The 25089-nt window shown below is 42.6% G+C and overlaps 1 protein-coding gene across 2 annotated transcripts in view; it reads right to left on the bottom strand.

Moving 5' to 3' along the window:
* ankrd11 (ankyrin repeat domain 11) overlaps window positions 1–25089 on the bottom strand; it is a 93896-nt gene that overhangs the window by 4630 nt on the left and 64177 nt on the right. Inside the window, exons 3-13 of one of the 2 annotated variants that reach the window (XM_034570712.1) lie at window positions 20293–20438; window positions 17134–17266; window positions 10141–10314; window positions 8917–9117; window positions 8669–8811; window positions 8218–8365; window positions 3639–8091; window positions 806–3524; window positions 497–595; window positions 242–385; window positions 38–130 (exon numbers count right to left, since the gene is read on the bottom strand). In XM_034570712.1, the coding sequence (XP_034426603.1) occupies window positions 38–130; window positions 242–385; window positions 497–595; window positions 806–3524; window positions 3639–8091; window positions 8218–8365; window positions 8669–8811; window positions 8917–9117; window positions 10141–10314; window positions 17134–17266; window positions 20293–20379 (8394 nt within the window). In that variant the 5' untranslated portion in view covers window positions 20380–20438. The remainder of the gene's footprint in view (window positions 1–37; window positions 131–241; window positions 386–496; window positions 596–805; window positions 3525–3638; window positions 8092–8217; window positions 8366–8668; window positions 8812–8916; window positions 9118–10140; window positions 10315–17133; window positions 17267–20292; window positions 20439–25089) is intronic. The other variant, XM_034570720.1, reaches the window with a different exon arrangement.

Here is a 25089-nt window from a genome sequence, read left to right as displayed (position 1 = left end):
CCAGCAAATTAAATCACTGCAGAGTGTCGATACTTACCTTCATGCGGTCATATTTATCATCCACATCCTGAATCCAGGAAATGAACTGGCGAGCGTTGAAGCGATCTCTCACAGATTTGTTTTCATCACCCTGAGAACACAGACCAAGTTATAACATAGACTAAGTAATGAATGAAATAAAGATATGGCCACCGCTGATAGAATGATATCTGACCAATCATGTGTTTTAACCGATTTGTACCTGGCTCTCTGTTGGCATGTTGTACACTTCAGAGTCCAACAGCATGGTGCAGGCGCTGAATGGCACAGCCTGATTGGCTATTGTCCTGGCTGCTCTGCAATGGACTCTTAAAACCTCCTGCTCACATGACACAATCAGCTTCTCCTGTGAACAGTAAAAAAAAACTAAGAAAATGAATATAAGCCGACCAACCGCAAATTAAGGTGAGAGAATAATCCCAGATAATAAGATGTGCCATGACAGTATATTTCTTACCCGTTCTATGCTGTGCTGCAACCTGAGCTTCCCTCTTACTGCCTCTTGTTGTCTGAAGAGCTCCTTCAGAGGTTCTGACAGTGATGGAGGTGGTGCAATCTGATAAACAAATATAACATTAGTTAGTTTACCTTTTAGATACATCATTTATGTCTCTAAAGAAAAACACCCTGCTATGCACTAATGTTTGTCTTTACAGCAGACAGAAATTTGGAATTATACCAAAATCAGGCATATATTCCAAACTGTCTGAAAACTCCTCACTACTTTGATTTTATTCTGGGAAAAAATAAAGACAGGACAATTTACCACAGGGATGTGAAGCTTGCTGAGCGGCTTGCCATCCAGCAGGTAGGAGCCGGTGTAGGTCACATATTCAGCATAACACTGTGGGGCCTGTGGGGTGATGTAACACAGAATCTTCCTCTTTTCCTCAATCTTCTTCCTGATCTGCAGGTACTCAAAGTAAGGGTTGGAACGATCGCTGTGGTAGGGCTCGATATCGTCCAGCTGGATGGCATTTACTACAACAGCCAGAGTCTGCTGAATCATTTCCCTGGTCTGCTGCATGGTCGTGTTTACCAGCTGGACCTGGACCTGCGGCCCAGTAGAACGTGGAAATTTCCTCTTCCGCGGATGCTGGGTCTGAGACTCCTCTTCATCCACCTGGAGAGGGCGTCCTTTTGTCGTCTTACTGAGAACCACTGATGCAGGAGTTGTCACAGAAGTAGGTACAGAAACTACAGGGGTTGAAATAGATGCAGTAGAGGTGACATGAATCACAGATTCCTTGTCTTTCTTCAGAACTGAGATGGAGGAGCCTGAGGTGGGTGTTGGGGTTCGAATGGGGATCACGTTAATGCTCGCTGTTGGACTGGTCGTTACAGGGGTGGCAGTAGCAGACGAGGTTATTATGCTGGAGGTAGAAGGGACAGCAGCGGCAGAGGGATTGTTCTTGGCGCGATTGCGGGTCATCCTTTGTGGGATTTCATCCACTTTCTTGGGGATGTCTATAATGGTGGACACAGTGGTCAGAGTTACAGGTGTTAGCTTGGACGTGGTCTCCTGAGTGTCTGGTAGTTCCAGTGGGCTGGAGAGGCAGACTGCCACTGGAGGCTGAGGAAGAGGACTGCATGTCACAGATTCTGCTACAGGCTCAGACATCTCCTCCTGTATCACCTCTGACTTGACAGCAGACACTGAATCCAGGGGTAACTGCAGCGACTCAGTGAGGGAGTGGATCTGTAGGTGATGTTGCTGACTGGCATCTGGACTCACAGCTGAATACAACATATTAGTCTCCGACTCATCAGGTTCTGTATAAGGTCCATTTCTCTCCTGTTGTTGAATGAGAGATAGAGAGTTGTTGACCGGCACACTTTGAGGCTCAAGGTCCAAGTCCTGTTGGAAGTTGGCATGTGGTGACGGTACGACCAAATCTTGACCGGTAGGTTCCTCCAAACTTAGGTCTCCAGCAGGGCATGTGGTCTTAGCCAGGCTTGGAAGGTCCACCTCTATTATGTCTGGGTCATCTCTCTCTGTGATACTGTGTCTGATGTGGATGGGCACAGTTTTGGTGAGGTCAGCTAGTTCAGGGTCTCGAGGTTCAGCTTCTTCTGACTTGTCTGGTAGTGGTAGGTCAGGCAAGGAGAATGGTCCCAGGTCATCTAGCTCATCTGTGTCAGCTGAGAATGGGTCTGCCCAGGGCACCACAGGCTCAGGGCCCACTGTTGGACTCATGATGACTTCACTTGTAGCACTGAAAGTGTGAGTACTCTGTCTGCTGTCTGGTTCTACACATGTTGACTCTTCAACTATCTGGTGATTATCCTCCATGCTTGGTTTGTTGCATTCTTGGAAGAAAGACTCCAGCCTGTTGGAAGAGGATGAGGTGTTTAGATAGTTAGGTTCCACATCGATTACTGAGTCACGTCTCTCTGGGGAGGGGATGTCAGCCACAGCCTCTTTCTGCTCATCAAAGTCCTCTGGGTCCTCTTTGTGCCACCTGTTCCAGGCATAGGGGGGAGTGACAGAGGGGTGTCCAGTCAAGTGAAGCATATCACTGTCTGAATGAGAGTAAGGACTGGTTATTTTGGAGACAGCAGCCTCTATTTCCCCGTATGTCCTGTGGGGAGATTTGAGGTCCATATCGGGGTTCCAGCCCATACTGTGTTCAAAACAGTTCTCTCCCTGGTTGGGGGCAGAGTGTGTGGGGGAGAGCTCGTGGACTTCTGGATCCTGTCGGTCTGGAGACTCTGCAGGCCAGCTCTTCCTCAGAGGGTCCTCAACCTGAGGAGAGAAGGAACCTGGCTCCCTTGTTTGCTCAGGCACCTCCACTGCACAGTGGTCTCCATCAGCTCTGTCGTCCATAATGCCTTCTTCCTCATCGTCCTCCTCTTCTTCCTCTTCCTCTTCTTCTTCTTCTTCTTCTTCTTCATCCTCCTCCTCCTCCTCGTCCTCCTCCTGCTCCTGTTCCTGTTCTTCTGTGACAGAAGGAAGATCGGAGAGGACGAGGTTAGGTTCACTGTGGTGAGGCTCAGAGATGTCATCGATGTCCAGGGGTGGCAAAGCAGCAGGAGCTGGTGTTGGTGGTGCAGCGATGTCGAAGCAGGGCTCCTGGGGGTCTGGCCTGTGAACTGGTGTAGAGGGTTTCGGCAAGAAGCTGTATACACTTTCAGGAAGGTGTTCACTACCCTCAGAACCAGTCAGAGCTGGTGCTGCCACATCTGGTGTAGGAAGTGCTGGCTCCTGCCGAGGGGACAACATTCCCAATGGGGAGAAATAAGGAGAAGACAGACACTCTAGCCTATCTGCTGATTTGTCCTCTGGAGTTTGGGCAGAGGGTGGATCAAAGTCGGCTTCTGGATCAGTCTCCTGTCGAAGGAACTTGACAGCCTCAGCCTTAAACTCATCCTCCAGAGGCCTGCGGACGTCTGAGGATGCAGAGCGGCTGACGAGTGAAAGCTGAAGGTTCTTCGCAGGGGTAGGGCAGGTGCCTTCCTGGAAACTCTGGGAGTTAGAATACCTGCTGGGTGCACAAGACAAAAGAGAGGACATTAGAAAAATATGCCACATTCAGGAAAAGAAAACATTTTAATGATCACAACAGTAACCCTGCCTTATTGTTCGTGTGTGTAAATACCTTTCAAAGAACGATGGAGAGCAGGCATTCATTGACATGGTCATAGCTGTTGAGTTCTGACAATCCAACCCATCCAACATGATGTCAGGGTAATCCTCTGCACTGCATGATGGGGTACGTGGAGTCTGCATCACTTCCTCAAAACTGGGACAGGAGATGACAGATGTCGGTGTGGGGACACCAGTCGGCCTGTTTTGATCCGGCCTGGGAGAAGCAGGGAGGTGCTCCTTCATTTGGGGTCCGCCCAGCCAATCCTTTGAGTTTTGACTGTCCGAAGGCTGGAACTTCCTGCCCGGAGACATCATTTGCGCTGGAAGACCCACATCCTTCAGCTTCTTTTCTTTAAGACCAGATTCCAGGCTGTTGGATTTCTTTGACGAAAGTTCACTGCGGTTCTTTCGTACTTCCTCTGTGGACTTGGTTTTGTCCTTCAGCTTAGGGTCCCCTGACTTGGGTCTCAGCTTTTCCATCTGCTTCATCCTCTCTTTGTGTCTCTTGTGGCGCTCTTCAATCTCCTGGTCTTTTAGACTCAACATCTGACCAAAACTCGTCATTTGATAATCACCGTCCACCAACAGTTTTTCACGCGGACGATTATCTTTCCGCACTGTGTCTTTGGACTGAGTGATCTTTTCATTTTCATCCTTAGCCTTAGATTTGCTGTGGTCCACCCTGTTGTCTTTGTCCAGTATATCCCGATTTCTGTCTTTTTTCATATCGAATTTAGGACTGTCTTCTTTTGACCTGTCTTTCAGAACGGTGACCTGTGGGCTGTCTTTCAAGCCTGACTTTACATCCTCTTTGGAGTGTTTGACTGACCCAAAGCCATCGATGTACTTACTTTTCTCCTCCTTAATTTTTTCCTTATGTTTCTCCTTTTTCTTTTTGTCCTTCATTCTGTCACTGATGACACCCGAAGCTTTGTCTTTGTCTTTTTTGGACATCTCTTTTTCGAACTCCAAAGTTTTCTCAAAGTCATCGTCTCCGTCTCCCTTACCTCCATATGGGAAAGTATAAGGGTCAGCTTCTAGAGGCATGGGCTCTTTCTCAAAAGGTAGGCTCTCTCTGCGGCTGTAGGACTCTCTTATCTCCTCTGTCTTGTCACGTTTGTCACCTTTTTCTTTCTTGACCTTTTCTTTATCCTTGTCGTGGCTTTTCTTGGACGAGGATGAAGAGGAATGTCTATGTCTTTCTTTCTCTCTGAACTTGTCCTGGGGTGTAGATATGGACAGGGAGTCTCGCCTGTCCTCAGACACGTCAGTCAGACTGATGGATTCATAGTAACCGGTGAGGACTGGCTCGTGACCTCTGTCAGTGAAACTATCTGAGGAGATTTCACTATTCTTATCATTGGAATCATCCTTATAGTCATTCATCGCTTCCTCCTCCAATTTTTCCAAAAGGGACTTTTCATTCTCACCACTGCCTTTTGATGGTTTCCTTTCCTTTGAGTGTTCCAGCTTGTCTTTATATTTGCTCTTTGTCTTTTCCTCACTCGTGTCCCTTTTGTCCAGGAGCTTCTGCTTATTTTTCTTCTCTTGGTTTGAGTCCACTGACATTCGGTCTTTTCTCTCCTTGTGTTTTGCATCCACACAGTCCTTCTTGTCCTTGTTGTGTTTCTCCAGGGAGCCTTTCCTCTCTTTACCTGTGTCAAATGTAGCCTTTTCTTTCTTCTTTTCTTTGTGGTCTTTGTCTTTTGCCTTTTCAGTGTTGTGTTTAGCTTCCACAGAAGATTTTCTAATTTTTTCTAAAGGGAAATGATCTGGCTCGTCCTGATCAGGTGTTGAGTCTTTCCTGATGGAGTCAGACACGAGCACACCACCATTGTAGCTGTCCTCCTCATCGTCACTCTCATCAGTGAATATGTCGGCAATCTTGTACCACGTTTTCTCTCGGATTTTCTCTGGTTTTCTTTCCTCTTTCTTTAGCTCCACTAAATCTTTCTCCCTATCAGTGTGTTTGTCTTGAGAGGCCTTTTCTTTCTTCTCCTTGGTCTGTTCTGAAGACATCTTTCGATCTTTGTCTTTGCCGTGAGACTCTTTGTGTTTGTCTTTTACTCCCTCCTTCTTGTCTTTGGTGCCCCGGTCTGTGTCCTTTTCCTTGGCAGGTTTTTCTGTCGAGCTTTTCTCACTTTTCTCCTTCTCCTGATCAGTGCCTCTGTCCTTTGTTTTGTCTTTGTGCTTGTCCGCTTTCGTCTTTTCTCTCTTGTCTGTTCCGTCCCCCTTCTTTTCTTTCTCCTTTCCAGAGTAGTTTCTTTCTCGGACATCACATGATTTTGCAGCATCCACGTCTTTAAAGAAAGTATCATTGCCATAATCATCTCTTGTAGATTCCTGTTTGATTTTCATGTCCTTTCTATCCTTTATGGACTCATATGAATCTTTACGGTCTCGACTGTTGTCCAAAGAATCCTTGTCCTTTTTGTCTTTGACCACTTCTGTGGACTCCTTCCGCTTCTTTTCTTTTTCAACTGAGTGACTCAAGTTTAATTTTTGTTTTTCAGACCAGTCTTTTTTCTTTTCGTTTGTCTTTTCGGAGGAGTCTTTGTCTTTCTTTCTAGATGTGGCTTCTTTCTCTGACCTTTTCTCACTGTGATCTGATTTCTTGTCCTTGACTTTGTTTTCTTTCCTCCTCGTCTCTTCCTTAACAGTCTCAACAATGAGTTTTACAGCGTTGTTGGCTTTGTACTCTTTAATGGGAGCATCCCAACTGTCATCTTCGTAGAGGGAGGAGTCAGAGGACATCTCGGAGCCCCATCTGTCATGGTGGTCATCTGAGGCACTGAGCTTTGTGTCCTCAAGGTTGAGGAAACGGTTGTTGACATCATAGCCTTCATACTCAGACTCTTCCTTCTGTGCTTTGTCTTTTTTACATTTCTCTTTTTCCTCCTTGGTGTTTTTCTCCTTGTCCACCTTTAGATGTTTTTCCTCTTTCTGCTCACTTTTCCGGTCTGCCTTTGAGGAGGACTTCTCCTTGGACTTTTTCTTCTTCTCCTCTTTGTGAGCTTTTTGTTTATCCTCCTTGGGCTTCTCCTTCTCTTTGAAAGCTCTCTCCTTGTCAGATTTTACCGGCTTCTCCCTCTCCTCCTTACTTGTCTTGTCCTTGGTGGAGTCCTTAGTTTTTTTGTTTTTCTCTTCCTTTGTCGTTCTGTGCAGGTCTTTCCCAGACGACCAATCCTTGTCCTCAGACTTACTTTTCAAAAGCCTGTCCTCCTTTTTCGAATGGTCTTTTTCATGTTTGGATAACTTGACTTTGCTCTCAGCTGGTGACTCTGACTCAACAATTAGGGACTTCTGCCTAGAATCATCATAATCAAAAGAATAGCTCTTGACAAATTTCTCATTCATGTCTTGATTAAGCACTAGACTGGGAGCCTTGTCCTTTTCCTTATTTTTGTGCTTGTGCTTCACTTTATGCTTTTTCAGCACTTTGCCGTCTACGTCGGTTTTGGAGACCGCACTTTCTGCATTGGAGTTTTTGTAGAGCTCAGAATTTTTCTTGTCCACTGTGTTACTGTGCACATTGTTATTCTTCTTTTTGCTCTCCTGTGCTTTCCTCTTGACTTGTTTTATTGACTCTACACTGGAATCAGCGGAGGAGTAGTCAGACTCACTGGATAGTCTTGTTCTGACTGAATCAGAGAGAGAACTGACATCTGACCATGTGGGAGAGGACACAGTCTTCCATCCATCTGTCCTCCACTGCTTTGGATGCTGTTCTGCTAATGACGGTGCTTGTTTCTGTGAGTTCGAGGTACCATGGGAAGAGGAGGAGGAGGAGGATGCGTTAAAGCCAGGGGATTCTTTCAGGCTCACTGCAGAGGAGTCCTTTATACTATTTGAGCCCTTGTCGTCCTCACTCTCCATGTCTCCACAGTCAGAATCTGATGTACAGAATTTGTCATTGACTTTACCAAACCTGACTTCTTTACTGACATTATTTTTAGTCTCCTTCTTCCGCTTCTTTTTGACTTTATTCTTGTCTTTCTGTTGTTTTGAGCTCATGCAGCCAGAGTCTCTAGCCTTGGTATTTGTTTGCTGGGCTTGTTGCCGCGGCGTAGGCGCTGGCGTAAAACACAACGTCCTGTCGTCCTCATCTGAACTGTTACTGTCAGAGATGATCCGCCTGACAGTTTTCTTTGGTGTGAGCGAGTTGCTTTTGGAATAAGTTTTGACCTCCGTCTTGGGTACGGCGACCAAGCTGTTGGGCTTGGGGACAGGTTCCTTACGAAAGTCTTTTTTCAAGAGGTGTTTATCATCCACTGGAGGGACACGTTCCTCCTCATCATCCTCATCGAATTCGTATTCATCTTTGACTTGTGTGGTCGCAGATTTAGGAGGGTCCATAGTTTTCCCTTTCAACTTCAGGCCCTTCTCAAACTCTGAGTCTGTGTTATTGCCATCGACAGAGCTGGACGGGGCGAATGAGGGGGCATCTTCCTCCTCTGATGATTCTGTGGAAAGTAAAGAGAAGCACAATCAAAACACAATTTAACACTAACAGCTTATCTACATGAATAACTTCCATCACTTGTAACAATCATGTGAATAGGTGACACAAAACTTTTGTGGTTCCGTACCCGATGAACTCTCTTCACTTGAAGTGTACGTGCCTTTCCCCAGCAATAGATTCAGCATAGTTGGAGAGTTGGCAACCTTCAGTGGTGTTTCACCTCGCCTGTTGCTTTGACGTGGGTCCCCTCCATACCGTAAAAGAAGCTTAACCACCTGAAACAAACAATAGGAAATATTTAATTAATATATGCTTTAATTTAAGAACATTTATATTACATAGTGTCAAAGGAAACTAAAATTAATGCACCAATAACTTAAAAGTTACTATTTGAGTGTATTAATAAACTTGACAGAGTAATGATGTCAAGGAAAAGATGAGAAAGGGTCTCTACAACCATTTACATTTTCAGAGTCTTTGAAAATGTAAAAATGTTTCTCTAAAGCTTTACTACTGTGATAATAGTATTGACAGAATTCAGACATGATCCGATTTGACTGAGTGTTTATTTTTACTACCTTGAAATGTCCATTGTTGGATGCATCGTGTAAAGGGGTGTCATCATCCAGGCCCTTGGTGTTGACCTCTGCTCCGGCTGCCAGCAGCTGCTTGGCCACATCATAGTACCCCCTATTGCACGCTTCATGCAATGCAGTCCAGCCTAAACAAAAGAAGAATTACAGTAAGAGAGCTGTATGCAGAATATGAAGTAACATATATTCCTTCATGCAAAAAGCAAAGGACAATCTCTACAAGAGCTTCTCACCTGCAAAGTCTTTTACATTCACATCAGCTCCCTCGCTGATGAGCTCCTTGATGCGGCGTACCTCTCCACGGATCGCTGCTCTGTGCAGCCGAGTCTCTCCTCTCTCATTCCGTTTATTCACTTTGTCTTTGGTTTTAGATGCAGAGTTTGGCGTTCCCTTCTGACCCAGACTGGACTGCGACTGATGCTTTGGTGTTGTGTCTGTTGGACGGAGATGGACAAAGCACTTTAACACTAGAACAGTTTTGTTGGTCACATATATTAAGACAACGATTTTATTGATACTATTATGACTTCTATGAATATCAATATATCTGAACTGCTTTCAGCCAGAGGGGGGCAGTCTTACCCTACCAGTCAGCAGCAGAGTGGTTGGACCTACTTCACTTGAGCTCATTTCATCTCATTTACAAGATTAAATCCAAGACTTAATCACATTTACATTATTGAGTTTGTATCACTATTGTCGCAAATAATATTTGAAACACACCCACTTAATCATTGTCCATGCAGACAGGCATGCAACAGAGGAGTTACATATAAATAAAAGTGGTGACACATTGGTCCTAACCAACTCAATTACATCTCAAATGTCAACACAGAGAAAAAGTAAAATTTTGCAAAAAATTTTTGTCCAATACATTTATCGACAACAAAAAATTATAATTTGAGAGGATAAGTAGGTTGTAAATGTAATTAACTAGGCCAGATCAACCATCTGACAGCAACTATGATTTATAACAAAAACGAAATCCTCGCAGGAGCTTTGCATCTGGATGTCTGGCTGCGATTTGGCTCAGATTGTGAAATTGCGCCATTAGTTCCAGTCTAACGCAATACCAACCAGGGTAGTTTAGTTTCATTTCCTTGACGGCCCCATGCTGTATTCTAGAAAAGAGTTTCACTGCTGTTGATGAACCAATATGTGACTATTACAGCTGCTACAAAAACAACCACTTTCACTGACGGCATAGCTCTACATTGTAGCTGTAATGAGAATTAATGTGGATTAGCTTGTGTAACTAGATTCAAGATGCAGAGCTAAAAAAAAAAAAGAAACAAAAACAATCAGCCCCGTCCCCCTCGCCCTTCAAGACCACCTTTATTCATCTACAGCACGCGCACGGCACGGCACGCACATACACACATTCAACATAAAGCTCCCTCCCTGTCCTCCTCTGCCACCCGTCCACAGAGGACGTGGCCTCCATGATAAGCACGCACCTGGACTGTTGACGGACTCCTCAGCTGTCATTTGCATGAGCAAGGCCACCTGCTGCCGCTCAGAAAGGGGGTACCCGGCCCGGATCCCTGGCATCCCCATCCCAAACGGCAAGCCCGCCTTCCGGGTGTTGGTAGGCTCCTTTTTAATTCGCTTCCGCTCTGGACCTGGTTTCTCTGTAACGATAAAAGAAAAGAAAGGAGCAAAGTTCATTTTATTGGGTTGTATAGACACTACATGATCAGTCATGCACACACAAACAAATTTACTGAAATTTATGACAGGGGAGAGTAATGGTAGTGTTATGGTGTTATAAGTGTTATACCGACAGAAAACATCAATTGGGTAAATTGTCTATAGGTGTAAATGTGTGCGGCCATAGCTGTTTGTCTCTGTACATCAGCCTTGTGACAGACTGCCAACCTTGTCCAGGGTTTACTCCGCCTCTCGCACAATGCCAGCTGGGATTGGCTTTAGCACACCGTGGCCCACAAAAGGAAAAGAGGTAGAGCTAATAGATGGATGATCATCTCTTGTTGTGACTACTAAAGTATATATATTAACACTAGTAATATAAACTAAACTGCATTCATTTTATAGGAGAGCTGTACAGTACAAACTGCATTTCTTATATCTGACAAACTTTCAAAAGCACATTAAATATATCACTACAGTCAGACTAATTATAAAATGTTTATAAAAAGTACAAAAATGTAAAAGTAGTATTGAATTTACAATCTAGTCTACCCAATGCAACGCACACTTAGTATTTCCACAGCCAAAGAAATCTAAACCATCTAAAAAATCCTATAAAAAGGTACATACTACATACTACACATTTGTAGTCCAGTATGCGAGAGATTGGGTGGTAGGAGGGGGCGATTTTTTTGTTATTACCCAGCTGCCCCTGAGGAAGGGAGGGGCTAACAGGCGGCGTGTTTATGTCTGCCTGTCTCCAAGCCAATCAGCCCACATCGAGAGGAGAGGAAAGAGGGTGTGACTTGGCAGACCCACAGTTATTATGAAATATCTGGTGTACATTTCAATTCAACATGGCCTTGCCAAGGTCACCACATGCCTGCCTGCGTGCCAGGCTTACTGGAGACACGGTGCTACTGGACAAAAGCAGCTGCTCCACAAAGACACACCCAGCAATTATTTTCAGTGGCAACATACCATTTGATGACCCTTATGGAGGGTAAAGCTACACAGGACTGCAACACTTCATCAGTGAGGGGAAACAACTCCCACAGCTCACTGGAAAAAAACACTGTCAACGATACAGACTCCTACAGCAGCGAAATAACCAGCAAATTCAAATGAGCATGTACAGAGGAACCAGTAGAACAATGAAAAGGTCTGAGCATTATTTGTGTGGGACATTTTTTCATTCCAAGTCTAGCCTCATTGCTCAAGGCCACAAAAACACAAGTAAATAAGTCGAGGAGGAAGCATGGCGGCTCATGCTTCCGGTGGCTTAAAGATTTCCAGGAAAATATTTTTCCAGTCACAAGTACAGAGCTGATGAACTTTCACTAACATCTGTGAGCACTTACAGCTAATGTGCCCCCACCCCTCTTTGATACACTCTCACGTTCTCCAAAGCATTTGCCATTTAGACACATTCCTTCTGCTAAGACTTTAACAGCGGGAACCACAGAAGCAGTCCAAACATGTTTTTGGGCAGCAGAAGAGAAAAAAGTGCTACGCTTGCCTTTCCATACTATGTTTACAAGATTGGGAACCAGGAAGGCAGCTATTACACACATTGAGGACTGCGATGAAAAACAACACACAAGGCAAAAGTCTCTAATACAAGAGTCATCATCACATGGATCAGACTCCAGGTGACACAAAATGCAGAAAGGACAGTTTGTTTTAGAGATGTTCTGGTACCAATACCAGCATCAGAAAAGCGTCTGATACGACAGTAATGCAAGGTTGGGCATGAAAGACTATGCAAATCTATATAACTATCCGATACCACTTCTGTGTTTATTAGTTTCACCAAAATAAAACTTCAATTCTCTCTTCACAGTAATCATTTCTTCTTCCATGCTTAAACACAGCAGTTGTGCTAGACTATAGTACGGCTTTTAGAGCAATGAAAAATAAGTGTTTTCCAGTAGTGTAGAACTAGCCATAGCTAGCTAAAATATCAGTAATATTTCATGCTGTAAACGTGTACCGTATGCAGGACTTCAGTTACGAGGAGTGTTGCCATTTACAACACTAGCAATAGGCCATACAATAATGATAATAATCATCACTTACAATGCATTGGAACGTATTGGTACTCGATAGCAGCCGAAAGGCGATGTCCAGGTATCAGAATCAGTATTGGAAAAGGAAAATTGTATGGAAACATCTCAAATTTGTTCAGAATTGAACAGACATTTGGAGCAAGATCTCTGTTTCAAACTAAGAACTTTCAAGTTGTACCAGTGAAGCAAAAAGGGCAACTTTTTAACCCAGTGACGAGTGCTTGTACAAATATGTATGATTTTGAAGTAACATGATGTTGTGGGAATACAAATAAACACAAAGTGTGTTCCACATGTTTAAAGGAGGGATATGATTTTGCTTTCATGTAGTTTGTGTTTGCTTTTTCATCCTGAGAATTTAGAGAAAGATGAGATGGATCAAAATTGGAGAAAATAAACACAAAACTGTCTATTATTCATCATCACGTGAAACAAAAATACACATCACATGTGCATTACTGAATCACACAAATGAACAATTGCACAACGTTGTGTCTCATATAGTGTGGCAGTTGGTTGTCCATTTAGGGAACACTGCTGTGGCCTTTGTTTGGCTCAGTAAAATGATATTGCTCAGCTTACAGACAGGGTTGAAACCTAACTCTCCTCACTGCATGAAACTTGACTAACAAGATAAGCGAAAAAGAGAATATAAAAAGGAACGCAAGCTAGCTAGGGAGAGTCAGGCCGTGAATAGACTGCCTACCTCAACTGTGGGAGGGGACCACATCAAACATAGATGTCAAGCTATAATAGAGTTAGATTTTGATATGGCAGGCAGACAATCCTTTAGTGTTAGCCAATCTCAAAACAAAGAGAGTGTCTGGTTCAGTTAGCCAACAAACTCAACAACAAGAAGAACCCCTCTAACCAGTCCTACCAGGTATCTCTGACCAAGGCACGTTGGACTGAGAAGAAAAAAACGTGTTCTGTTTAGGGACTCATAAAGGTTGCATAAACAGGAAGTTAAGAGAGAAGAGGCAGGAAGTGGCCAACAGGATGTTTTGTCAATGCTTTGTATTGAGCAAGAGAGACTCACAAATATATGTAATGAACATAGTGGTGTATAAAGCTGTGTCTGTCCTCTCTGTCCAGCTGGCACATGTGTTAAATATTGTTTGAATCAGTTAGGCAATGAGTGTATAGCTTTTGTCTTCTGGTTGTATTCAGAGTGAGTCTGGGAGTCAGAAAGACACATCTCTGTATGTTATAATCTGCCGGGGGGACGGACGGACGTGCAGGCTCCTTTTGCAAACCTCTATACATGGCTCAGCTTACGTTAACAAAACATGACCGTCACTACTGTACCGACAAAAAGAACCAATAGGAGAGGCTGCAATAACACAAAAGAAAGCACAAAGGAGGGTAAAGTGACACAAAAAGAGCACATGACGTAGACCACACAACAGCAAATTGATAAGATTTGTTTGGCGGATTCGTTTTGGCCTTCTGTATATTAGAGCCGTCACTTTTTATTCAAAATTCGAATATGAAGAGGGGGGAGTTTATAGTCGAACTGGAGTCGGTTGAAGCTGGAGCGCAGGAAATCTGTCCAAACAAAAAAATATCTGCTTGCAAGTCCTGCTCTCAAACTGAAAGATAACGCTCTTCAATAAAGATACTACAAACCCACACAGAAAAGCAACCATTTCAAATTAATAGTCTGAACAACAACAAAAACTGATGGCAGCACATCCTTAGGTTTAAGGAGCTTAAAACTTGACTAACTGCCAAGTGACTAATAGATGACCGGTTGACTCCAACACAACAAAACGGTCTGTATGGTCTCAACAAACACAACATTAGGTTGTTTCCAAATAAAAAGACAAGTAGGTGCAAGAAGAAAATATTTTGTTCCTTTTCCTTTGTTTTGGTGCATCATTGATGTCCACAAAAATGACCTGAAAACGCTGGCGGTTTTCACGAGTAAACAGCACTTTCAGAATTATCCATCTTTAGTGTGGGCGTTGTCGTTATCTGACAAGACTGTTCTAGCATCTATCCCTGAAGTCTAACTGCTGTTGTGGAAAGTGGTGGTGAAGAGGACAAGGGGAGGATGACCTCAGGAAGGAAGAATGCTGCTGTCTAACGCTCCTCATGAGGAGGTCAAGGGAAGCTTGGCGATTCTGCAAAATGATGAGAGCTGTAGTTCTGAGGGATGTGATTAACCTCATCTCAAATCATCTGCTGTTTACTATTCAGAGGCATACAGTCAATACATACTCCTGTCACTTCTCTAGTTTGCTAGTAGGTACTTGTAATATTTGTAAACACAAATCAGGCACCTTCCATGTGCATGCTAATCAGAGGCTGATTTGATAGCAATGCACACAAACAACATTAGAATTGTTGTACAGGATATAGAAACTAGAAGGGAACTCAGTAGAGTACATACCTCCACCAAGGCCAACAGTCCCTTAAATTCAATTAAGCTGCACCAAATTTCACACACCCATAAACTGCTTTAAGACATGCACTGAACTCCAGAGATCCTCTGGACTTTCTCCGCAGGGGCTTTATGTGTGAATGCAAAAATGTCCGAGTGAGAGCGTCCAGAGTTTCTGTGAACTTTCTCCACCTGGCCCTCCTAGTCCTGATAAAGTCCAGAGGAGCCAATATAAGTACACAACAGGAGATCCTCTGCAGGATTCACAGCAAGCAAACGCACCAACATTAAATGGATCTCCCCTGACACATACTGCATCCTTCTACCAAGTTTCATGGTAATCTGTCAAGTAGTTTTCTGTAATGCTGCTGACTAAAAGACAAACAAACAAACAAACCTACTTGGCAGAGCGAGTAAGCAATGCTGATTTAAAATTAGCCCAAGCTCAGGCTAGAGAAGAACTCTTATTTTGTATTCATCAGAAGACAATTTCCCGAAACACCAAAAAATATACAGAACACAGCTGAAACGTTTTAGAGAGGCTAAAATAAAAAGCTAAATTTAATGAAAAGTGATTGGACAGGATTTAAGAGCTACACAGTGAGAAATCTGCCTGTGGTGACTTGATTCCAGATATTTTTCCTACTCCATTATGCCTGGTTATTGTGAAGCAACCACAAATCTAACATATCAACTCATTGAACAGAAAAACCAACTGATTAATAAAAAGGAAAGAAAATAAAACACAATCACTTGGTCTATAATAAACGTTACATTAACTGTTCAGCACTTTATTTCCCCTAACTACATGAACGTATAATAAATTAAATACCGATGTTAGCAAGGACAAGATTGTAGAAAATATTGTTGGTATATGATACTTTGCCACATGGTCGTAGTTAATCTCGAACAGCCAAAGCCACAGCAGAAAGGAGATCGTGTAGTGGGGTAAGGTCGCAAGGGGGGTGGGTGCTGTGATGTATCAGAGGTGTGAAATTTTGCAGAGCAGCTAGACGCTGACCCAGCAGGGTCAGAACATGAAAGGCGACACAACAAAGTCAGATTATACAACACAGTTATACAACAACAACGACTCAACACACAGTTGAGGAAAGTATGGCATTGATACTGAGCAAATTCTCCAACCAAGCATTAGCCTAGCCACAGCTTTTATATACGATTTTGTGTTGCAATCCACCCTAATAAACAACAGTGGCATGAGGCCTGGAAATTTCAAGGCTTCTGTGGTAGAAACTTCTTTTGAGAATATGTTGCAGAGAGATGAGAGTCAAGGCCTGAACAACCATATGGCCCCATCGAATAACAGACCACACTATTAGCATACTAACAGACTGTCCTGCTATTGTTCCTGAGACGAAAGTTCACACCTTTCTTTACTGAGGGGGGAGGGTTGGTATTACTCTCATTCTCCCAGAAGCTACAGACTGAGAAACAGTCTGAGAAAGCCAACAGGTAAATGAGATGAACCCAGCAAATTAGAATAAAATAATAATCATAATATACAACAGGAACACACTACTCTTGAGGATATAATAAATCATCTTGAAATACAAGTATAAGCGTGCAAACGGCAATGACATGCCCAAAACACGACAGGAATTCAAGAGTTACAATTAAAGTAGTGAGGAAGCAAGATAAATGGTCTGTATTTATATTTAAGATACAGCTTCTCAATCAAACATTTCACCTATTCACAATTCCCTTGCGCTACACAGAAAATTACACACAAACCCACATGTCGAGAAAATGCATGACCCCAAACCATAACAGTCATTTGGTGCAACACACACTTTTAGTTTTCCACTCCAGCCTGGAATGGAAAGTCTTTTTCCATCTCTAATCGCTGAACATAAACCAATGTAGCAACTCAGCCAATGCTGATGATGAAGGCTGTTACCAAAGCCTCTGAGCTGGACCATTATCAACAAACTAAATCCTGAACCCTTAAAGCCCAAAGTCAAACAAGCACGAGCAGTAGTCCTTCTCTCCCTAATTAAAGAAAACACAAAGCCGGAGCCTTACCAAAGCCAGACCTGGTCAGACCTGTACGTTACACAAATCCCCACTTAATTGGATCATGATTTTGTGTGGTCGTCTTCTCCTTTCTGACTGTGATTGCAGGAACAAACTCCTTGGGTCTGCCACAGACACACAAATGACTTGAACCAGGAGCTGGGAGCTCTTTCACTTAAAAGCCCAACCCCCTATCACAAGGAATAGCTAAAAACTTCCTGCCAGCTTTAGTGGATGTGATGCAATAACTCCCATTTCTTTTTTGATACCCACATGGTGGTGGGACGTATACATATGCCAAAATCTCTTACCTGAGTCAGAATCTTTCTGGTCTCCATTAGCTCCAGCAGTAAAGGGCAGCTTCCTTTTAGGGGCCTTTTCTTTCATCTCTTTAACCCCATCACTGCGATCCAACTTGGGCGTCTTGTTTGACAACACTTTATCCTGTAAAGGAGACAAATCAGAACATGAAGAACACTGTGCAAGGCATGGTTAAGAGTTAAAGACCATTGATCACTCCTGAATTAAGTGCCGTTCTCTGCCCTGACTCTTCTTTCCATTACGGACTTTGCTAAGCAAAACTTTTCAATGGATTTTCCTCCTACATTCCTGGCTCTCTGGCCGCAGCACAAACAGCAAGGCACAGGGAGAGGAGGCAACACTGACGCCAACTCAGCTTTGTGGTCTACAGCTGCTGGAAACAATCACAAGCCAAACTGTATGTGCTATCAACAGATGTAAATACTTATGTGTTTGTTCAACAGGTTTCTTTGTTGTACTGGAATATGATAGTGATAATGACTTGCTTATCCTGACTAGCAGCTTTACAACAGTTAGAACCAAAGAACAGAAGGAGCTGCTTTGTGCTTTGTCCACATAATGTAAATACTAAAATGCCTAGCATAGGTTTCTAAAACTCAAAGTGATAATGTCATAGATATGCTATAGGACACTACAAAAATGTTACCAGGTCAGGATATATCCTGGGGAATTAGACTTATCCAATGCACACTATATTAAACACAAAAAAACACAGACGTGTTTCTGACCCTAAAAAAGTATCATTCACAATTATAAAGCTAAGACATCTTTAAATCAATAATGATAAGATGATTACTGATACGTAAAATATTGTTGTGCCTTTTAACAATTACATTATGTGTAAATGCAACATGCTTCAATTCAGTAGAATATCAAAGTACTAATATGTTGTAGTTTTCAAACCTCTTAAACTTCAATCAAAATCCTGCTAGCCTTGTTTTACTTTGAAAACTCTTGAGTTTGCATTTCAATCTGGACAGGCAGAAACGGAGACTTTTGGAGACAATGACATAGACACCATGTTAATTTTTCTGTGAAGTGTTGAATGCAACAGGAATAATAAATAAACATGGATAATACATTATAAGCTTTGCCAACCCTTACTTTCAGTAAGTTTATTTTGCTTGTTTGTAGCATTTCCTGCAACTAAGCAACCAACTGCAGAATAGACAATCAGCTTCCTATTTACTCATGCTCAGTGTAGGGGAATTGTCATGTGATATGCCTTTTCAGGTGTATTGATATAGAGAGAGATTATTTATGATGTGGAGCTAAAACTCTTCTCTGAACAGATATTGTTTTTATTTTGTTGATTTTCTTAATCCTAAATATTTGGCCACAAAGCGTAAGTGTACAAACAATGGAGTATTTTGTTGCAAGGTCCAGATACGTTGAATCATGATGCTTTATTTACAGAGGGTTTAAATTCTCATAAGGAGATACAGGAGCAGGTCAGACACAATGAACACACGCTCCCTTTATTTCTTTTAATTTCTCAGTCCTACCTTCTGTCCCCTACTCATCTCTTTCTACCCTCAGGGCAGGTTTTCCATTATGTGGCGACTCTGTGAACTCCTCCCCCTGCCCTGCCCGAGTCATAAGACTATGATGTCATGGTACAGTAGAGACAAACACTGTCAGCTACAGTCAGCCGATCTCGCTCTCCCTTTCTCTCTCTCTCTCCTTTCCTATCGCTGTCTGTATCTCCCCTACCTACACAAAGGCCTCTACAAGAGAACCCACAATTCACACAAAAGCATGTTGCACACACCTGCCATGTGGAAAGGGAGAGCAAGATTTGGGGAAGAGGGAGAGAAAAAAAATAGATGACCGACAATTTAGAACTTGGTTCTACTTGGCACCTATTGAATTGGAAGTAAATAGAAGAAAATGGTAAAATAACTAAGAACCTTATCTCATGTTGTTCATTTGTGAATTCAATTTAACGACAGCTCTGACATTGAGACTTTCCTCAGATCTGCCTTCATTAGACACCCTGTTTTGTGGTCTCCTAGCAATGCCTGCTCATTTTGTCTCACTCCATTTTCCACCCGCCCCTGTGCTCTTCGTTCCCTCCCTCCCTTCCTCCATGCCAGAGTCTGATGCAATCCTTTGCAGAGGGCTGTAAATCCATGCCTGCATAAGCCCTACCTCTCCTCTCATTGCCTCTTGGTGCTGCTGCCTGTAGCTTAACAGTTGGCACACACAGTGACATCATCAAGCTGCGCCTCACACTTTGCTCCACTGCAAACAACATGACCGTACCTGTGTCAAATTAAGGATATGCTTCCTTCCAAACATGTCAAGACTGAATATGTCATAACCTGCCAACATTGCTGTAGTTGCTCCTAAATATGGCTGATAAATCCTGTAAAAAGGTTTTGCCTGAATTTCAAGGACACAAAAACTGTTAATCCGTAGCCAATAGTTCATGCATGAGTGTGTCATAAGGTGGTCTTGGAAAAGTTAGGAAATATGAACTAACTATGTGCACACGCATTAAGGTCACTCTTATGTGCAACAGATTCTGCGACAGGTACACAGACTAAAGAGCGAAACATTAAATCTGGCATTAAAGAGAGAACTGCATTCATTCCCATTTGCAGTTGCGTACATGAAACTATGAGGTCCAACTGCGTGGATGGTTAAAACGCTGTGGACCATGGTGCGAGCGAGCATACAGCAAATAGTGCTGCAAATAGCACTGCACACAGCTATGAAATGCAGTGATGTAGCAAAACACAAAGTTAGAGATGTCTTATGTTATTATGGGAAGGGAAAAAAACTTTTGGGTTCATTATGAAAGTGTGGCAGGACAGATTAGAATATGGCGGGCTGCCACAGTCTGGGTAACTAATGGTGAACTCTACAACCACAGCATCCAGTTTGTTCTTGGTACCATGATATGATGTTGATAACTGTTCATTGATAACATGTTTCTGTCGAGTAAATTACAGCTGTAGGTTGAAATTGGGCTACTACAAAGGCCATGACATACAATGATGCTGTGGCAAGAGCGAATTCATATTGTGTTTGAGATAATGTAAATAATATCCCCTCATGTGTCCATCAGTTAACACACACTGGGATTTTATCTGTATACATGCATTTGGTTAGTGGGTAGTGTGTGTGTGTTTGTCCAGTCTTACCTTCTTCCCACCCTGCTTTTCCACCATGTCGGTGTTGAGTGGGAAGTGGTCCAGCTGGGGGGTTTTAGAACCCCCACCTTTGGGCATCGTTCAGCTCTCCCCACGCCAAGCTTCATTCACGCTGCCATTGCATCGTCATCAACCGTCTGGAACAAAGAGAAAGGGGAAAAAGAGATGGGGGCGAGAGGTTAGCACCTGGCCACTAGGTTTCTTTGAAAACACATTTACACACTGCCAGACAATGCAGCCATTAGCGGTACATCAAGCACTCTATTTTCAACCATTACACCCTTGCTCCTGAGGAAGAGCAGTTGAGAGGGAGGACAGCAGGCTAGGTTGCTGCTGTAGCACATCTGCCTAAAGAACTTAAAAACATGCTTTGTAATATGTGGAAGTTTTTAAGCACCTCAGCTATACTTCAACCAAAGCATTGATACACTGGATTTAATGTATGACAGACCAGGACACAAAATGTTAGATATTGCATAACACCAAGGTTGTCAGCTACTGAGTGAACTAGGAACAGCTGAGGAATGACTCCAGGAACGTGACTGGCAATTAGCTTCTCGAAGACAGCCGTCCCTTGTAATTGTGAACTTCACCCCATCCTGATTCAAGGTATCCCCCAACATAGTGAGCCAACAACATTGACCATTGTCTCCAAGACCTTAAACAACAGAGGGTTCTGAAGTATCATATGTGCTCTGTGTTCTCATTCTCTATTTTGCTTTGTGCATGTACAAAACATGTGCATTACTACCAACTGCCTTCTTTCATGAAGCGTGGCCTTCAGCTTCACAGGGCCATGAATTAATCATACATTCCATCCCTTCAATTCTCCCCTCCATAATGCACTTTCTCTTCTGAGTGCGTCCAAGTATAATCATCCTTGTGACTGACTGAGTGACTGAACAGATGAGACCATGGCTGCATTATTTTTTCTGAGACACTGGCACTCCTATCTTCCCTAGCGCCACTTACATGTCCCCGCCCATCCCCCCTTTCTTTCCCTCCGCAGTTATCCTACTCAAAGACTGCTATTTATATCCCTCCAGTCAAGTCAGTCAAGTCAAGACAGCCACCGAGCCAGCCAGCCAGCCAACCAACCGGAGAGGCACACAACTACAGAGGATGTACTGCTCCCCCTTTTCTGGTAAATGGAAAGAGAGACACATGAGACGCAGCAAACCACACCCCCCTTCCTCTCTCCTATGGCTCATTGTTATTCCCCATTCGGTACTACTGTGAGGTTCATTTCAACATCTCCTAAACTCCCACCTTCACCACATCAAACAAAGTGGAAGGGAAGATCAACTACTCTCAGAACCAAACAAACCTTGCACACACACACACACACACACACACACACACACACACACACACACACACACACACACACACACACACACACACACACACACACACACACACACACACACACACACACACACACACACACACACACACACACACCTTAAACTGGGTCAGCTGGGCTTCTAGAACAATAATCTCAGCAGTATTTTGGGACCACTATGATGGGCGGATATAGCAACTGAATATTTCGCTGACATGCGAAATACAGGAAAATTATGTCTGCAAACTCCTAGTCGCACAAAAGGTACAGTTATAGAGAGGAAACCCTGTTGAAAACCACAGGCCTCATTTCCTTTGTAATTCCATCCCAATCAAAAGACACACAACATCTGCTAACAGTGTGCGACTGACTTTGTGCGTGTGTGTGTGTGTGTGTGTGTGTGTGTGTGTTTCACTCAGTGAAGTGTTGTTACCAATAAATACTTGAGTAGTTCCATATGTGTATTTGTGTGTATATGACTGTTTGAACCAATTTGTTCATGTAAAACTAAGTTTATCAACAATAGAAAAATATATCTTTTGTGATGTGGTCAAGCAGCATTGCATCTGATCATGTGTTCTCCAGAGCTTTACTTTTTTATTTAAACTGTAAATGAAAATGTTGCCAAAATGTTGAAAACACTTAAGCAGGATTAGAGTGCACACAATGCTTTGAATCATGAATGTAAGAATTTAGGCTGGAAAAACATGACACCATTAAACATTTACAAAAACAACAAATACAATAATAATAAAAAAAAATCTGCCTTTAATTATTTATTCTGCTGTTGCCAGTACGATGAAAATAGTTGGCGTGATAGCAGCACTTTTGTAACCATGTACTCTATGACCCTTTAAACATTTAACATATTTTACATTATGTCCCTATTGGTCAACATGCACGTACACTTTCACATCAACTGCTTTTCAACATGAGCCAAGACCACCAGGCTACTTAATTTCCTTTGTGCATCTAATGAAAACCACAAGGTTGGGTTTGTACACATTTGCAAGAAGATAAGTGGCAAATCACAAGCTTACAGGTAATTGTAATGAGCAGCAGAGGAAGTGAACTTTCTAGGCCAGTATCCTGTTTCTTGACAGCCACCAAATACAAAACAAAGCAAGGCTGTATTGTGAGGTTGACGTGATAGGAAAAACTTAGTGCACTTGTGGGGAATTAACACATAACATTATTATTACTAGAATAGCACTCAGAAGAGTGCAGACCTTAGCCAAGGTCCAACAGTCTCCTTAAAAGAAAACTCAAACCACACCAAATTGGACACACTGATATTAGTCCCCTCAATACTTTTTCCATCTAGATATACATCCATAATGCTCTGGGAAATTGGTGGAAACCAATCTTGCAATCTTAACGAAAGCTCAGGATCCACATCAAAATTATGTGAGTTCTTCTTTGGGTCATTACCCACCCCCTTCACAAAATTTCATGGAAATAGTTTGTATAGTTATTGCGTAATCCAAACGAAAACAAACAAACAATATAAAAATAAAAAATATAAATATTTATTTAAGTACATTTTCAAACACGGTAGTCAGGTTTTATATTTGAATGACCCACAGACTATGGCCACATCTCTTGATAATACTCGTGCCCTGACCCTAACCCTAACCCTAACACAGAGGAACAGCCACGTTGAGTTTTAATGTTTTATATGTGACGTCAATCAAGTTAAACCTGGCCGTCGAGATGATGACTGCAGAGAGGAGTTGGTAAGAGGTGAGCCAATGAAAGAATATCTTCCAAACAAAGGACAGGACCTGCGAGTACAACTCTCCATTACACTCTCCCTGTCTCTTGCATAAATGCACACACGCCTTTCTTTCTGTGCCCCGTTACTTTCTCTCTTCATTCTCCTGTAGCATCCTCTCCATCCTCTGAGCCACTCCCTCTGCGGTCAGACAGAGGCCAACGCTTCAGCATATTGCAGCATACTGTGTGCACACTCACAGACGCACTTACACACACCACAGGCACACACTTACATGGGGACGTCATAGTACAAGCGTACTTAATTTCTCAAACACATTACATTAAGGCCGCCTTGAAGTTAGGACAACGTGTAGTAATTTTAAAACCTATCTAAATTATCTTGTAAGTGTCAAACAATTTCACAACTAGTGAAACTGATTTTGGTAGTGGCCCCAAAAGCAGATTCAATAACAGAGTCAGTCCTTATAAACTATGAATAGGAATAAAAGCGGACACATCTAATATTGGCAGATTCAGCTTTAGATTTAATCCTTTTAAGCATTTTAATGTTATATTCATTAATGTATTTTGACAGGATGGATTAAAATCCTAGGGTATGGTTTAGAGATATTTGTTTAAGACATTTGCTAAACTAATACTGAATGAAGTGACCTCACGCACGGCTCATGGACCTTTTTCTACCATACATAATAAAATACAGCAACAGGAAAACAGATATGTTAATGCACATAAAGGAAGTGAAGGTGCAGAGATGAAAAGCTGTTTGCGCAAACCCCATGCCACTCCTAACTCATGACTCTCACTGTACACACAAAAACACACCTCAAATGTTCCACACGAACAGCTGAACAACACAGCAGCTGCATAGAGGGATGGGCACGTTGCTCTCCGTCTGTCTGTCTGCTCATGTGTGTTGTGTGCACAAACCTTGTTGCCTATTGCACAATCAGACACAAATCAGCAGCACACTCTATGACAGCCAGACAACTGATAGCTTGGTGTTGGTTAACAGATGCGCTATGGCTCACGCATATAAACAGAGATGGAGGAGCAAATGTTATATAGGTCAAAGTGTCCTCATACCAGAGATGTTTATGAGTCAACTTCAGTTCATTCTTTTCTCAGGCCAAGTTCTACACCCTTTGGAAAGTCATCACCTTAAATTTGTGAAAATGTCAACAAAATAAAGAACACAAAAACGCTGCAGTGTTAAAGAAAGTGAATAAAAGAATCCTGGAACTGCCCCCAAACCAAACTTTAATGAGTTCTTCCCAAATCTATACTGCATACTTCCACCAGGTTTCATGGTAATCTGTTATTTATGCATACTCTTGTAAACAAACTAACAATCCAACAAACAAATGGACAGGGGTAAGAGCTTCCTTAGCGGAGCTATTAATCTGTGTTGCTACAATAATACTTAAATATTTAACTTAGTTAATAAGCATCCAACACAAATGTTGCAGCGATATTTTCTGTGCCACAAGCTAATGGCTAACAGCTAAAAACACACGGGTAGTCAAAAGCCAATGTTTTTATCACATTCTGCATACAACTGTAATTTATTTACATCAAGGTACTGTACTTCCAGTCCCTTAAACTACAGGCTAAGGCTACAAAAACATAATATCAACCAGACACACTGACACAGCCTGTTGTGTTCTGTTTAGGCATCACCCACTATTACACATAAGTTATATGAAGGT

The sequence above is a fragment of the Hippoglossus hippoglossus genome, chromosome 3 (genome assembly GCF_009819705.1).
Source record: "Hippoglossus hippoglossus isolate fHipHip1 chromosome 3, fHipHip1.pri, whole genome shotgun sequence".
NCBI lineage: Eukaryota > Metazoa > Chordata > Actinopteri > Pleuronectiformes > Pleuronectidae > Hippoglossus > Hippoglossus hippoglossus.
Note: the sequence above shows the minus strand (reverse complement) of the source record. Positions and strands in the feature narration are given on the sequence as shown.